We start from the raw sequence: 17,777 nt of genomic DNA on the forward strand, positions 1-17,777 counted from the left end.
AAAGGAGGTTCTTTAGGCTTACGGGAAAGACTTCGTTTAACTTTTTAGAATTTTTAGCGCTTTTGTAACTATTAATTTGTTAAGACTTTGAAGATTTTTAATTTAGTGTATTCAACTTTAAAAGATTTGCAATATCATTCTTACTGTTAGGGTTTGGAGTTAATTCAGACGAATTACATGTAAAATGTCATTTATACCATTGTATTTAAAAAATATTTTTAAATAATAAAAAAATTAAAAATAAACTTGGAACCCACTACCCGGCATCATTTTTTTTTTTTAAAAAAAAGGAAATTAAAAGAGTGGTATTTTAGCGTCATTCGTTAGGATTTAACTTTAAAAAGGCTAAAAAATTTAAAGAGTTTTAAGTGAAATATGGAAAAAGACATCTATTAATTAATGTTGCCGAACTATGCAATGCATGCATATAGCGTGTAAAGCGAGTTTTAATAGTAATTTTTATCCGTCCACGCCATAAAATCATTCTAGAACAAGGCATGCATGCTTCATGCCTTTTACTGAAACAGGGGACAAAATTTTTTTATTAATAATTATTTCGAACAAGGAATTTAAAGGAATTTCAATGATCAGAATGAACTAAAATGGCATAATTTAGTTTCCCCTTCATATGGGAATGAAGAATGTTTGTACTGAATTGCAGAGAAATGTTTTAAGATTCTCCTACACGGCTACACTCTTCTTGATTTTGTCCATAAGAAGGGCAATACTCTACCACACAACGTGGGTCTCCCTCTCTCTCCCTCTTTTTCTTTCTTTTTTAGGTCAAATGCCATTTTAGTGCTTATGTTTTGGACAATTAACAAATTGTCACCTTGATTTCAAAAAAAAAAAAAAAAAAAATACCATTAAGAGAAAATCATAACACTTTTTACAACATTTTTTTTTCTTCCTTTTGACAAAAAAGAACACTAATAAATAACTAACACAAAATATTTACAAATTACTTTTATCTTTAAGAATATGTTTGTGATTGTGTTTGATAAATATAGCTTTTAAGTTAAAATATATATATATTTTTAGGCAAAAGCTTTATTTTTAAGATTTTGCCAAATGTATTGTTGATACCGTGTACAACAATGATGAACTGTATAGAATCGAAAAGAGAAAGAGATTAAGAGAGAGTCGAGACACAGATTTAACGTGGTTCGACAATGTGTCTACGTTCACAGAGAAATAGTTATATTTTACTCTTAATGATTCAGGGTTACATCATAACATATATATGGGAAAAACTCTAAATCCTACTTGTACGAATATATTAAGGAAATTTCCAAAATGCCCCGTACTCCAAACCCTCCCGCTCCGTGAACGTCACTATCACGACGTTCACTTCACTCCCGTCTACTTGACCTTCCACTAGTTTTAATATGAGTCACCAATTTTAACAAATTTTTTTAAGTGTTAAGCACACTTTTAGATCCTTTACATGCAAATCCAAATATGATCTAAGTCACATTCAAAAAATAATAATAATAATAAAATAAATGGTTTTACAAAATAAACCCGTATCTTGCTCTTATTAAACACGTGGTGACTGCAGCTAAAGAGCTACTTCCTCGTACTGTACATAGGTAACTTTGTGTACATCGAAGACGTCATCAATTAGCTCATCCTCCTCCTACTACATATGTTAATTCTTTTATTTATTTTTTTATGAATAACACATATCTCATGTGTTTGCTGTAATTCATTTTGACCGTGCTGTATTAATCTTGGTAGGGCATGTGGAAAAGACGAAAAAACAAAAAATCTAGGCCGTACGGTATAAAGAAAATCAATACACTCTGGAAAAAATATAAAAAATTCTCAAACTATCAATGGTTTGCAATATAACTTTTTAATATTCAAAATATACTAAAATAGTCTCTTAAACTACTAAAATGTATCAAAAAAGTCACTTATTTTTATATATTCCTATAATACCCTTATTCTTATGACAAATAAAATAATAAAATATTTGTAAAAAAAAAAGCCAAACAATTTTTTAAAAATACAAAAAAACCAATGAGCGAATAAATACAAAAAAAAAAAAAAAAAGTTTTTTGGAATAAATAAATAATTTAGGCCTAACTACAATTACTATTCATGCCGTATTAAAGTAAAATCAAAGATATGATTGATATATTTCAAAAAAAAAATAATTTAGTCTATGAAGTCAAATTCTGTTAAAAAATTATTTTTATTCGCCCTTTGATTTTATTTTAATACGACATGAAGCAATTTGTAATTTAGGTCAAATGCAGTGACTAATTATTTATTTATTCCGAAAAACATTTTTTTTTTGTATTTTTTACTAATTTTTTTGGTTTTTTTTTTTGTATTTTTTACAATTATTTATTATTTTATTTGTTAAAAGAATATGGCTACTATAGAAATATAAAAAAATAATTAGCCTTTTTGATATATTTTGGTAGTTTCAAACTACCTTAATACCTTTTAAATATTACAAAATTATATTGCAAAGGATTTTTTTTATATATTTTTTCCTATATTCTAATGAACTATGATACACAGCACGCTTGCGTGCCATGCTCGTCAGCTAAAAATATATATATTTTTTATTTTTAATTATAAAAAAAAATAAAAAATTTACGCTGTCGTGCGTTTAGCTTCACCCTACTCTCTAATTAGCTAGTGGGATTGAAGCGGTGTCACGCTCGCAACAAATAACGACAGGTCAATCTTCCGATGACACGTCTACTGCTACACGTGTTTTGCATGTTGAACTCTCTTTTTTTAATGTATTTGCTTTGTCTTTCTTCTTGTTTTTTTCAATGGTTTTTATGGTTGCTGAGTGCGGACTGTGAACATTAACAAATTGACTAGACATGTACGACATGTTACTTTTTGGTTCTAAATTGTCACGTGACCATATAGAGGTGTAATACGTGGGCACCATATCACCTGATTGTTGGGTCATTGAATTCATAAGTGGACATAATTTTTCTGTGTCGAAATTTTTTTTTCCAATCTAATTTATAATAATGATATGTGTTATTTAAGTATGTAAAAGTTATTTGTTTTTTTAATAATAGACTAAATTGGAAAAAATTCTTGAAAACTCAATCCTTCATAAGTTGCAATTTGTATTTGAGAGTTGAGTTTTAGTCTTACGAAAATATTAATATAAAATTATATAAGTCAATTTAACTGAACTCAATTAAACTAGATTATGACGAGAAGTTTTCCTAAATCATTGTAGTAAGAAGTTTTGAGTTGGGATCCACGTGTAGATCCTACATATTTAATGGGTTTATGAAATTCAAGAACGCTTAAAAACTGTGGTAATCATATATGATTTTTAAGCAACAATGAATTTTAAATCATAGGCTAAGATTACTTGATTGTTGGGTCATTGAAACTAAGAGTGGTCATTTGTGTTCGCATGTTGAGTTTTGGACATATGGAGATATTAATATAAAGTTATATATGTCAATCATAATCTGATCAATTTAATAAAATAGTTCAAACCTTACAAACCTAATTCACTAATTGCGTTTTGAGTTATTGTCGGATTTCTGGATTGTGTAAAAAATTTCAGTCATAAATGTCACGTGCTAAGTTCGAGTGGTGTCGAGATATGAGTATAAAATTATATAGATTAACTCTAATCAGATCCATTTAAATAAACAGGTCGACCTTTCAACTCTAACCACTAATTTTATATTGAATTTGTATCGAATTCATATAATCATATAAAATATTGTCTGCCCTAATTGAAACCCAAGAATCACGAGGAAAAAAAAAAAAACATGAGAAAATTAATCACACGAAAGCAAGTGATTGGAAAGTCAATGACGACTTAGGAAGAAGATGTTTATAAGAAAACAAATGATTTGTTACTTGTGTTTACATCCGCCGTCCACCCATGTACGATTGTAGTCTGTAAACATCAGATCTCCTACTTCATACGCTAGATTTCTTTTTTCTCGGTGTGGGCTTTTTTCTATACATTTTTTTATCCGTACTTGGTTGGGCTAATAATTAGATAGATTCATGGGTTTGAGTATATCTATGTATGATAGTCTATTGGGCTATATAATCTGAGCCCTTGTGAGAAAGGAGAATTGGCTCACTCCGATAAAACGGGCCTTTATCCTTGTTGCAGGATAGTTAAGACCGTTGTCTTCATTTGGATCTGGTAAGGAATACAGTAGCCTTTAACACACAGCTGTCCTTTTTTTGGGCCGGGGGGATTCATTAGTCATGACTGTCTCATTTGAATTAATTAATAATATCCATCTTATAATCAGAATTTGAAGTTGCTGTATTAGATGTAGCAATTATTTAAATTTTAAAAAAAACGTGTCAAACATTGTTATTATATACGCCGTTAAATACATCAACCGTAAACTCTAACCATAAAATAGAAAGATCGTATTTATGCTTACAATATTTTTTTTTGGTCAAAATAATAAATGTGAAGCCATAACTTCCACTCCATTGCATCATAGTTATGGGCCCATACTTGAGGTTGCGCAAGACGCGTTTGTGAACGTGTGTTGAATGATAAATAGGGTATTTGAGGTACTCAATCTCCCAATCAACTCGAAAGTTGAATAATAATAATAATCTTTGCATACTTCTCAATCTCATTATGCGTTTATATAAGCAATTACCTAAGAATTAGACTTGAATTGGAACACCCAATTCCTAGTCTTCTTCATGGAGCTTCTTCAGGGTTAGCACTAGAGTCCTTTGCCCCAAGTTCTTCCAGTACCCTTGCAACACTACTTCCCAAGTCTTCCTCTGTTACTAATACTTCCCACTCCTAGCTTCTAGTACGCGGCTACTATCCCATAACATATCTAGATTTGACTTCAATTTGGTTATGCTCGGGCCGGGGTTGAGAATTATAGTTACAAACTTACAGAAGATCAGCCCAAGAAGGATAAGAATGCGTGGAGCATTCAATGCTTTGAGTGTTCAGGCTATAAGCATATTATGACCAGGCTAGGGGCGAAACTAAGCCAAAGGGTGGTCCCTCAAAAAAAAAAAAAAATTAAAAATTGAACTTTTGCCCCTCCAATTTTTTATTTTATTTTTTTTTTTTTAATTTAAAATTTTGCCCCCTCCCAAACTAAATATTCTAGTTCCATCCCTAATTATGACCCATTGAGGTTAAAGCAATGAATGTTCCTTTGAGTGATGAATTGAGTCTTAGGACTATGAGGAAAAGAAAGGTAATATTATGGCTTTTACACCTCTGTAAAGAGTGTAGAGGAGGATTTTAATTAAAATTGTTGAAATAATTTTTATTGCACGTTTGGCACAAGGCCTTTTGATCGAAACAAAGGCAGGAAGGTTTTTCTTTTCTGCTTAGAATTTTTGGAACAAACAAGTTATACCAGTAAACACAAGGTACTCGATCACTTTAATCGATTCAATTGTGCATAAAACTATGTGCTGATATATATATTAACGCTCGTCTTTTGCAATGAGATTTGTTGTTCCCGACATGGCGACACATCGATCATGGCCGGTCAAGCGACAGTATGCACTTGAAAATAAGCAATAAATATGTAGTTTTGTGTAATGCATACCCACTGGCGAAGTGTGTGCGTTGCAACCTACACATGCTCTCTCCTCTAGTGATGCCGTGAAGGCATGGGTGGGTGGGTGGGGGGACTCATCCATGCCCTATGTGGGTTGGTGGTAGGGTGGCCACAACCAACCTTATTCTCTTTCGTTTTTCTGTTTTCTTTGTCAGGTGTAGATTTATACCAATTGAGCTATTTTATTGGGGGCCCACAATTTTTATTAAAAATCTTAATGAAGAGATAAATTTGATAAAGGTGATTTGATGAATTTTAAATTATGTGATAAAAGAGTAATGTTATATATCACGTTTTTATTATACAAATATCTCACAATATTACTAGTATAGTAGACCAAAATTAAAGGTTAATCTTCTTGAAATTTTCTTTTTAAAATAATTGAATCACGAGATATTTATAATGTATAGAATTATTCTCTCTTGACTAAAAGGTTAATCTTCCCTTACCTTTAGTTTAGAGAGAGAAAAAAGGAAAAAAGAATATACGAGTGTTTTCTTCAGATGAGGTAGACGACGTGGGGAAAGCTTTCGGTGTGGTGGTGCGGATGGTGCATGCATGGGATCGATGTGGCTTCCCAAATCCCAATCCCCCTTGGTGATGGCCTCAAGGATGAGCAGATCAGTAGTCACGCAGCGCTTCTTTTCCACGAACGTGACTTGGACGTGCAATTTTTCCATCATTCAAATTGACTAATTTGGCAAAATATATTTTCAAGAGACCAAACTACTTTTTCTTTTATAAGAATTGACAAATCAAATCGTAAAATATTTACTTGTTTGAATGAATAAAATTCATATGTAGCGTCAGGCAATCACAAGCCTGACATCCGCCGCACAGAAAAATGAATTTTTAAAAAAGCCCGTACAATTTCCTTGTTGATTAAGACCGTAGGCCAACATTTCCAACACGTATAGTAGCTAAAAACCATCAAACAGAAAGTTAAAATACGTTTATTATTTTCTCTTGAACTCAGCAAATATAACCACCGAGAAAGAAACAACAAACAAATATATGAAACAAAAGGAATGCTGTCTCTGGTAAGCTGTCTCTAATCTGCTGCTAAACTCCATTATTTCTTATTCAAACACTAATAAAATACCCCAAACAACCCCCCTTCTTCACATTTTTTCCAAATAATTCTGTATAGTTCATAGTAGGGACTCTACCCAAAATCCATCATCATTATTACACATATAAACTTGTATATTGACTCACCTTACAATAGAGTATAAGTGTCGGTCTGTAAAAAATAAGTTAGAAATTATATTTTTATTTTATATTTTATAAAATAAAAATATAATTTCTACCTTTATCGAATATATGGGAGCTAATTAGTTGAATCGATAACCCAATGTTGGCCATCCAGTTTGATTTTGAGGCCGTGAATTCGAGCAAACAAATTGACTGCCCTCCGAACTCCCCTGTCATCTGCTGATGTAAAATAATCGTGACCAAAAATTACCCCACCGGGTCTTAAAACCCGGTACGCCCGGTTTATATCAGACCACGCCGACAAAAAGTCATGACCCGCATCGACTTCGATCAAATCACCGTACACGCCCCACTCGCAAAGCTTGCCGAGAGCCGACGCGCTCGAAAACGGAACGGGTAAAACCGACTCGCTCGCGTTTTTGGAAACCAAGTTCTGCATGAATTGGTACATCAACAAAACCTCACCGTTTATCATCTGAATGTCCTTGAACCGGTCCCTGAACCCGGGCCAGCCGCGGAAATCGTCGATGCAAAGGATCTGGGTGTCGAGGCCGAGTTCGCGAGTCAACCCGGCCATGTGGATCGCCGACGCGCCTAGAAACGAGCCCACCTCAATGATGGTGCGGGGCTTGACTTTTTGGATTAGGTGGTCGAAAACGGCGCCGGTTGAGCCCCACCCTTTGATCCTCTGGTGGCGTAGGAGGGAGCTAACGTGCGCTGGGGGGAACCCCTCGAAGGGCGAGGTCCCGTTGTAGACTCGGTGGAGAATAGTTTGGCGGACGAGTTCGGCTGGGAGCGGGTCGGCGCAGTGAGACGTGACTCGAAAGTTATCCAGTTGGGAGGGCAGGTTGGTGAGTTCGTTGATGGTGGGGGTTGGGGTCGAGGGGAGAGAGGTGGCGGAAGGGGAGGATAGGTAACCCAAGGTGTAGGTTAGCAAGAGGAGGGTAAAGTACGCAGTGGGTTTTGCTAGTTTCAAGGCCACGGAAACGAGTCTCTTTTGGTGGTTGTGTTGCTCTTGTTTCATGTTTGGGTGTTTGGGCTTCTACACAATTCTTGGGTTTTCAAAAAGAGAACAAGTACGTGTAGTTTATATATATGAAGACGATGATGTCTGGGTTCTTGGTTTCTGCGTAAAAATCTTCAGAGAGGGTAGAGAGGAATCAACTATGGCTTTGACACGTATTGATGGGCGCAGTGAATAAAAGGGGTTCGAAAAGAGGACGAAGAAGATGAAGAAGATGTGGTTGAGTCTTGAGTGGGGTTGCGTATTTATTAGTCGGATGGGGAAGGGAAAACGACTGAAAGATCAAATTTGTCATGGATTTCTTAATCTTATTAAAGTAGACATACCGATAAGCATGCCCACGCGCCAAGGTCATGGCCTGGCCCAGGGTCATCTACGGCCCACGGCTGGCCTTGGGACTAGTGTTTCACAATTTTTTTTAAAAAAAATACTGAACTTTTTCACGTCATCCTAACATTGGAAAATATTGAAGTTTGATACACTAATTAAAAAATAATTATAAAAGTAATAAAAATTTCCAAAATATTTAAAATAAGAGACTTGCTAATTGCTATTCTTCAAGCTATTGTCTCGTCTCATACAACTCTTTTTTTTTTTTTTAATTCACAATAGAATATGTCTTAGGCGTGCTTGTGTACTAGTCATGTCCGTTGTATATAAAATATCAAGTATTGAATTATATACAACTTATAATCAAATTTAAATCATCAGCACCTTATCTTGTGTAGTAGTCATATGCCTTAATCATTGAGGTTTACTTGTTCGCCTTCGATTTTATTTATTTATTTACTATTATTGATTCACTACTCAACCTTCAATCACTAGCTTCATTGACTTTTTATTATTTATTTTTTTTGTTGGTACTCAAGCTTCACTGCTTTTGAACGGAAGTTCTGATTCTTCTTTATATTTCTTTGGAAAATGATTCTCATTCTTCTTTGATTTGGAAAATGACTTCTAAAGTTTCTACGTCTTTACTGCTTTTGGCATTCCTCTTCTTTTTAGAGTACTCTTCATAATTATCTTAGGATATATAATTCTTTTAATATTTCTTTTCTTTTTTCTCCCTCAAGCTTTGTTAACGAGTCTTGGAAAGGATGTTTTAATGCGACAAAAGTGAAAACTGGTTTTTTTACTTTTAAAAGTATTTTATATTTTGAACGCTTATTAATATTTTTTTTTTTTTGTTTTGAAAAAGAAAATAAAAGATTGAAAACAAAAAGTTCAACCAATCCGACCCCTTGTGAATTCGGCAACGTCCTTTTTAGTTATTAGTTCTTTTTTATTTTCATCGTAAAACATATATCACATGAACACAAATAGAAAGCTAAATTCAATCTAGCTACCAGTGAACCATATTCTACCAATTATGTTCTACATCACATGTTCGCTGAGAACCATACAAAAGGTCTAGACATTAGAAACCGCATGAACTCCTTCAAATATGATTGAATTATAACATAAGATAACCTAACCTAAACCTAACTCCATCAAGGCATTAGTAAGACCCAACACAGCTAATGCTAATAGAATAATTATAATGTCCGAAGTTGAACTCTCACCCTAATACATGTCCAATCACTCTATGATTTTCTTAAGGTCACTCAAACACTACCACCGACGGCAAATTAAACCTTGTGCAGGTTTAGTTTCACCGATTTGGTGACTAAGCAAAACCAACTGCAAATGCGACTTTCCCTCATCTGCCTTCAATGCCAATTGCCGGACACAATTCATCCCTAACTACCAACTTAAAATCAGGGTCCACACCACCTCAGGAGATTTGAAGACAGATACTAAAGAACATCAGAGCGTACCACCCTACTCTAACAGACACCTACTATCAACATCCACATGTATTCATGCGGAATGGCAAATAAAAACCACGTTACTTTGCTTCCTCTGACCCCTTCAAGTAAGAAGATTCTCCATCACCACTGCCATGCCCAGCAGCTGAGCTTCCCTGGCCATCAGCACCCGCTGCCCCAACTTCAAAGGCGTCTTGCTTGCTTCCTCCACGTACATCATTTACAGAAGGTGGACCACCACTGCTGCCACCTCCAAGACCAGTCTCAGTATGCATGGTATGCAAGCCATTGTTGGCCCCTCCAGCTCTCAGTGCCATTTGCCCTTGAATGGCCTATTGGTGCTTCTGGTGCAGCTGTTGCTGTGGCTGTTGATCCTGTATCTGATGTGGGTTATCAAATTGTAATGGCAGCTTTGGGGGGAAAATACCTGGTTGCTGAGCCATTGCTGCTGCCTGTAGGTGTTGCATGTAATATACTCCTTGTTGCAGTGCACGGAACGGGGCCATCTGCAAGTGTTTGATACACATATGAGCAAGATGTGTGAAATATGATGAATTAGGAAAAGAAGAATCATGCCTACAGTTACCTGGGGAGGCATTGTTGGTGCTTGTGGTTGAGCATCAACAATTGCAGCTAGCTAGATACATCAAATTCTTTTGAAGTAGAGTTTGGTACGTAAACCATCAAATGATATGGTATATCACATGTATGCTGCACCCCAACACACACAGCACAGAAAAAAAATTGCCATATACCGACAATAGTTTTTCAAATATATGAATACAAAGTCATGACCAATCAAGCTATAATCCAGAATTGGGAAAATGACCTGGCCCCCTTGAGTTTAGACCCATTGCCAAATCTATCCAAGTTTATAATTTTGACAAATAGTTGTCAAATTAAAAAACTCAGGGATCTATTTGGTAATGGGTCTAAAGTCAAGAGGGGTGCGGATCAATTTCCCTCCAAAATTTAACCAAGATTGACAGGTAAAAAATATTTGGTATCTCAGGGCTTTTTTTTTTTTTTTTTTTTTTTTGTGGGTTTGGCTCTTAAATCTTCATATACTTAGTATCAATCCAAAAAGACATCCACTTCATTCGACAATAAGCTAAAGGTACAGCATGATTACCAATCGTATCAAATCATACTAGACATCAAAGTAGAGAGCATTAGAGCACAAGTTGTACCGACCCAAAGAAAGTACTAGTTACATCTATTCTATCACTCTAAAAAGATTAATCAAGTTATAATTGACGCTCCTTAAAATCACTTATAAAATCCAATCTAACCCAGTGAGGAACCGATAAGGGACTTAGTACATAAGAGCACCTTTATAATCTACCAAATCAATATGAGCAATCCATCTTTCCAATGTGATACTAACTTTATGGGGTGTCTCAATCCTCCCCTACTCAAATCCTTAGACGTTCCTATTAGGATTCATGTCATGCAATGACTCAGCGCCACATAATATTAGATTGTCCTGATATCATTTGTAACGACTTGGAGAAAGTGGTAGTTACATCTGCATTATCACTCTAAAATGACTAGTCAAATTGCAATTAAAGCTCTTTAAAACTATTTATAAAACTCAGTCTCACATAATAAGGAACTGATGTGAGACTTAGCACTCACGAACACCTTTATAATTCACCCACTCAATATGGGCAATCTATCTTCTTAATGTGAGACTAACTTTTTGGGGTGTCACACTAAAAAATATACTTCACCTGTAAAAGGTTTTGGGAGAATAGCATGCACAAATAAGTCAGCTTAAGACTAAAAAACAAGATCGGATTCAATGATTGCTACTTCCATTTGCCCTTTCATGTATAGACCTCTACTTCGCTACCAAATCAACCCAAACCTATTTGTATTTCATAAGTAAAATCACAATTTCAAGTAAAAAACAATTAACTGTCAATAAATTTTATGATGTGAAAAGAAAAATAATAATTTCAAAAAACATAAAACCTTTCAAGGGCTGCCTAGACCAATTTTGCAGGGTGCTGGAAGTACTTTTGAAGTGAATTTGTGAATTGAGCTTTAAACCGAATAAGAGCAGTCCCTTTCATATCAATGGGAGAAGAGATTTTCTAAAAAGCATAATCTTGCTATGCGAACCAGATTCTATCTCTAGTCCCATCTACTGCAGATGAGTGACCGATCCAACAACTATATAAAAGAGAAACAACCTTTCATCCCTGGGCCGGATAAGTATCTCTGCTAAAGTTTTCAACAAAACAATGCAAGGATAAGTGAAGCAGTAAAAAGGATAGGTTAACCATTTTGGAAGACCCAGATGCCAATTATTTGTACTATAAATTGATATTTCTAACAGTCCAAAGCTCGCATTTTATCTCAAAAATGAGAAAATTAATCACACGGAAGCAAGTGATTGGAAAGTCAATGACTTAGGATTTAGGAAGATGTTTATAAGAAAATAAATGATTTGTTACTTGTGTTTATATCCAACCGCAAAAAGAATAGCAATTATCCCTTCATAAATACGTCCACGGTCCACCGTCCCACCCATATAAGATTGTAAACATCAGATCTCCTACTTCATATTCTAGATTTAACTTCTTTTTTCTCGGTGTGGGCTTTTTTCTATACATTTTTTATCCGTACTTGGTTGGGCTAATAAGTAGATAGATTCATGGGTTTGAGTATATCTATGTATGATAGGCTATTTGGGCTCTATAATCTGAGCCTTTGTGAGAAAGGAGAATTGGCTCACTCCGATAAAACGGGCCTTTATCCTTGTTGCAGGATAGTTAAGACCGTTGTGATCATTTGGATCTGGTCAGGAATACACTAGCCTTTAACACACAGCGGTCCTTTTTTTGGGCCGGAGGGGGGAGAGATTCATTGGTCACAACTGTCTCATAGATAATAAGATTATCTCCATTTCATTTGAATTAATTAATAATATTCATCTTGCATACTTATCCAAAACTACACCATTTGGATAAAAATGGTTCAGTTTTAGGAAGGGAAAAAATATGATTTTTTTAAAAAAAAATAATAAAAAACTATCTAGAAATTAAAAAATATAAAAAAACTAATAAATAAAAACTAAAAATAAAAACAATTAAAAATGGGGTGGTCAGCCACCCATACCAGCCATGGAGGTGGCCCCTTTGCTTCTTCTTTTTATTATTTTTATTATTTTATTATTTTTAGTTTTTAATTATTAGTTTTTTTTTTAAGTAGTTTTTTATTATTTTTTATTATTTTTTCCTTCCCAAAACACTATTTGTTATCCAAACGGTACAGTTTTGGATAACCGCTTCAATGTTGTAGTGGTCCACTACCTCATAGAAGCCGGATCCCATCTTATAATCAAAATTTGAATTTACTGCATTAGAGCATTCTCAATGGAGGAGCCATATTTTTATGTAAAATAGCTTTTCAAAACTCACTTTTATCTAGTTTAGCTAAGCTATTTTTAAATGTTTCTACATCCGATTAGTTATATTTCTATCTATTCTATTAAAATATTATTAAAAGTAATAAAAGTTTTGGGAAAAATAAGAACATGCGAGGAAAAATGGGAAAAGTTTTGGAAAAAAGAGAACATGTAGAGAAAAAGTAGGAAAAGATTTGGGAAAAAAGAGAAAATAGGTGAGAAACAATGAAAAATAAAATAGTTCCCTTGAAAAGTGCTGTTACATTTAACTTTTTTTTTTAGCTCTTCAAATTAAATATCTATTTTACATTTTCTTTTGGCTAATCTAATGTAGATGGTTTTTTAAACATTTGAAGAGTCATTTTAGATAAAAGTAACATTTAGCTCTTTCATTGGGAATACTCTTAGATGTACGTACCAATTATCTAAACTTTTGTAAAAACATGTCAAACATTATCATTATATACACCATTAAATAATACATCAACTTTAAATTCTAACCATAAAATTGCTCTATATGTGAACAAAGAGTCATAAGTCTAGATTTGACTTCAATTTAGTGATGCTCGGTTGAGAATTATAGTTACACATAAGATGAAGCCAAAGAAGGACAAGAATGCGTGAAGCTAGCTAGGCATGTTATGCCCGATTATCCTATGACTGAGGAAAAGAAAGGTAATATCATGGCTTTCACAACCTTTGTAAAAAGTGTAGAGGAAGATTTTAATTGAAATTGTTGAAATATTTTTTATTGCACGTTTGGCACAGGGCCTGTTGATAGAAACTGTCGGGAAGATTTTCATTTCTCCTCAAACATAAGGCTCCAAAGGTTGTGGAACCCGTGGTTCAACCTAGAAGTATCCTCTCAATTTCAAAGGAAATGAAGAGAACCCGGTTAGATAAAAATAAGAAGGTAAAATAGTCTTTTCAATTGAATAAAGTGATCGAGTACCATGGTAGAACCAAGAATACACTCATCTATGCCCTATGTGGGCTGGTGGGGCGGCCTAAACCTCCCTCATCCTCTTTTTTCTTGTTTTTTTTTCCTCTGTCATATGTCAAGCTGAAGCGACATTTATACTAGTAGATCTATTTTATTCAACATGACGTTATCATATGCTTACGTTTCACAAAGGTAATTCGATAAATTTTAAAACTTAAGGATTGACGTGATAAAAGAGTAATATTATATATCACATTTTTATTCCAGAAATATCTCACGATGCTAATGTAGTAGACTAAACCAACCCTTGAAATTTTCTTTTCAAAATAATTGATTCAAGAGTTGATTGGAACATCAACCTTACGAGATATTTACTTTGTTTAATGAATTAAAATTCTTATGTAGCATCAGGCAATCACAAGCCTGACATCCGCCGCACAGAAAAATGAATTTTTAAAAAGCCCGTACAAGTTCCTTGTTTATTAAGACCGTAGACCAACATTTCCAACACGTAGCTAAAAACCATCAGACAGAAAGTTAAAATAAGTTTATTATTTTCTCTTGAGCTCAGCAAATATAACCACCGAGAAAGCAACAACAAACATATATATGAAACAAAAGGAATGCTTCTGCAATGTGACCTTTCTGGTAAGCTGTCTCTAATCTGCTGCTAAACTTCATTATTTCTTATTCAAACACTAATAAAATACCCCAAACAACCCCCCTTCTTCACCTATTTTCCAAATAATTCTGTATAGTTAATAGTAGGGGACTCTCCCTACCCAAAATCCATCATCTTTATTACCCATGCAAACTTGTATATCGACTCCATTTACAATAAAGTATAATACAATTGTGCTAGTCAGAGGTTAGAAATTATATTTTTATTTTATATTTTTATAAAATAAAATAAAAGTATAATTTCTAACATTACTGCGAGCAGGAGCTAATTAGTTGAATCGATAACCCAATGTTGGCCATCCAGTTTGATTTTGAGGCCGTGAATTCGAGCAAACAAATTGACTGCTCTCCGAACTCCCCTGTAATCTGCTGAGGAAAAATAATCGTGACCAAAAATTACCCCACCGGGTCTTAAAACCCGGTACGCCCGGTTTATATCAGACCACGCCGACAAAAAGTCATGACCCGCATCGACTTCGATCAAATCACCGTACACGCCCCACTCGCAAAACTTGTCGAGAGCCGACCCGCTCGAAAACGGAACGGGTAAAATCGACTCGCTCGCGTTTTTGGAAACCAAGTTCTGCATGAACTGGTACATCAACAAGACCTCGCCGTTTATCATCTGAATGTCCTTGAACCGGTCCCTGAACCCGGGCCAGCCGCGGAAATCGTCGATGCAAAGGATCTGGGTGTCGAGGCCGAGTTCGCGAGTCAACCCGGCCATGTGAATCGCCGACGCGCCTAGAAACGTGCCCACCTCAATGATGGTGCGGGGATTGACTTTTTGGATTAGGTGGTCGAAAACGGCGCCGGTTGAGCCCCACCCATTGATCCTCTGGCGGCGTAGGAGGGAGCTAACGTGCGCTGGGGGGAACCCCTCGAAGGGAGAGGTCCCGTTGTAGACTCGGTGGAGAATAGTTTGGCGGACGAGTTCGGATGGGAGCGGGTCGGCGCAGTGAGACGTGACTCGAAAGTTATCGAGTTGGGAGGGCAGGTTGGTGAGTTCGTCAATGGTGGGGGTTGTGGTGGAGGGGAGAGAGGTGGCGGAAGGCGAGGATAGGTAACCCGAGGTGTAGGTTAGCAAGAGGAGGGTAAAGTACGCAGTGGGTTTTGCTAGTTTCACGGCCACAGAAACGAGTCTTTTTTGGTGGTTGTGTTGCTCTTGTTTCATGTTTGGGTGTTTGGGCTTCTACACAATTCTTGGGTTTTCAAAAAGAGAACAAGTACGTTTACTTTATATATACGGAGACGATGATGTCTGGGTTCTTGGTTTCTGTGTAAAAATCTTCAGAGAGGGTAGAGACTAGAGAGGAATCAACTATGGCTTTGACACGTATCGATGGACGCAGTGAATAAAAGGCATCAGAAGAGGTTCGAAAAGAGGAGGAAGAAGATGAAGAAGATACGGTTGAATCCGGTTAAGTATATAGGACAGAAATTTATTCCAAATCAGTATGGAGGAAATATTCTTCGACCTATTTAAAATAGTGCTAAGTGTCGATAAACATTTAAAACATTAGTCTATTTAAAACATTAGTTTAAGTTAGTAAACTACTATTAATGACCCTAAGAATTTAGTATGCGTTTTAAATGTTTATAGACATTTGGCAATATTTTAAATCGGTTGGAGAATATTTTCTCCAATCTGCTTTGAAGAAAATTTCTGTCCGCGTATTTATTAGTCGGATGGGAAAGTGAAAATGACTGAAAGAACAAATTTGTCATGGGATTTAGGGCCTGTTTGGGGTGTGTTTGAGTGACCTAAAAATATTTTTAACACTCAAAAAGTCAATTTGAAGAAAAAAGTATTCATTTGATAAAAAAATTAAAAGCGTTTTTAATTCTCTAAAAGCATAAAAATAGCCAAAATGCAATTTTGGTAAAAGCTTAAAAATAAAGTTTTTACCCAAAAGTTCTTTTTAACTTAAAAACTCTATTTCTCAAACACAATCTCAAACATGCTCTTAAGCTTATTGAAGTAGACATACCGATAAGCATGCTCACGACCAAGGCCAAGGCCTGGCCCAGGGTCACCTACGGCCCACGGCTGGCCTCAGGGCTAGTGTTTCAAAAAAAAATTTAAAAGATACAAGGGTATATGTATATAAACCTTTTCACATCATCCTAACATTCTGATATGCTAAATTGAAAATTTTCTAACTTGAAAAATAATTACAAAAGTAATGAAAATTTCTAAAATATTTAAAAAAAGACTTGATATTCCTCAACTCTTTTTTAAATTCACAATAGAATATGTCTTAGGCGCGCTTGTGTAGTCATGTCCTTTCGTTGTATATAAAATATCAATTATTGAATTATTTACAACTTAAAATCAAATTTTCATTAGAAGCACATTAATTATCTTGATATTCAAAAGAAAACCTTAGTCATATGCCTTAATCATTTAGGTTTACTTGTTCTCCTTCGATTTTATTTATTTATTTACTATTATTGATTCACTACTCAACCGTCAATCACTAGCCTCATTGACTTTTTATTATTAAATATTTATTTACTATTTTTGATCTGCTACTCGACCTCTTTTTTTTGGTTAAGTTGGTACTCAAAAGCTTCACTGCTTTATATTTCTTTGGAAAATGATTCTCATTCTTTTGATTTGGAAAATGACTTCTAAAGGTTCGTCATCTTTAGTGCTTTTGGCGTTCCTCTTCTTGTTAGACTCTTCATAATTACCTTGGGAGAATTCTTTAATATTTCTTTTCTTTTTTCTCCCTCAAGCTTTGTTAATGAGCCTTGGAAAGGTTGTTTCAATGCGACAAAAGCGAAAACTGGTTCTGTACTTATACAAGTACTTTATATTTTGAATGCTTATTAATATTTTTTTGTTTATGAAAAAGAAAATCCGAGCCCTTGTAAATTCTGCAACCCTTTTCCATAATCATTAGTTATTTTTTATTTTTTATTTTTAGAGTAAAACATACATCACATAAACACAAAATAGAAAGGTAAATTCAATCTAACTACCACTGAACCACATTCTACCAATTATGTTCTGTGCACATGTGCAAATGTTTGAAAAACCAAAGGCCCAAGGAATATGATTTGGTATGAAAAAAAGTATATATATATATAAAAGGCAAGCGTGAAAGAC

At 34.9% G+C, this 17,777-nt stretch overlaps 2 protein-coding genes and 1 pseudogene across 2 annotated transcripts; all 3 read right to left on the reverse strand.

Annotated features, from left to right (window-relative positions):
- Positions 1–6,622: 6,622 nt before the first annotated feature.
- Positions 6,623–8,015, reverse strand: LOC132188164 (uncharacterized). Its single transcript, XM_059602568.1, has one exon. The coding sequence runs from the start codon at positions 7,813–7,815 to the stop codon at positions 6,907–6,909; it is 909 nt and encodes a 302-aa protein (XP_059458551.1). The 5' UTR covers positions 7,816–8,015; the 3' UTR covers positions 6,623–6,906.
- A 1,621-nt stretch (positions 8,016–9,636) lies between these two features.
- Positions 9,637–10,291, reverse strand: LOC132188733 (GRF1-interacting factor 3-like; annotated as a pseudogene).
- Positions 10,292–14,927: 4,636 nt separating this feature from the next.
- Positions 14,928–15,836, reverse strand: LOC132186620 (uncharacterized). The gene has a single exon (XM_059600605.1). The coding sequence runs from the start codon at positions 15,834–15,836 to the stop codon at positions 14,928–14,930; it is 909 nt and encodes a 302-aa protein (XP_059456588.1).
- Positions 15,837–17,777: the final 1,941 nt, after the last annotated feature.

This window comes from Corylus avellana, chromosome ca7 (assembly GCF_901000735.1).
Source record: "Corylus avellana chromosome ca7, CavTom2PMs-1.0".
NCBI lineage: Eukaryota > Viridiplantae > Streptophyta > Magnoliopsida > Fagales > Betulaceae > Corylus > Corylus avellana.

Excerpts from the sequence above, each read along its gene's own strand:
- LOC132188164 (XM_059602568.1), bottom strand. The coding sequence starts at position 7,815 with ATGAAACAAGAGCAACACAACCACCAAAAGAGACTCGTTTCCGTGGCC.
- LOC132186620 (XM_059600605.1), bottom strand. The coding sequence starts at position 15,836 with ATGAAACAAGAGCAACACAACCACCAAAAAAGACTCGTTTCTGTGGCC.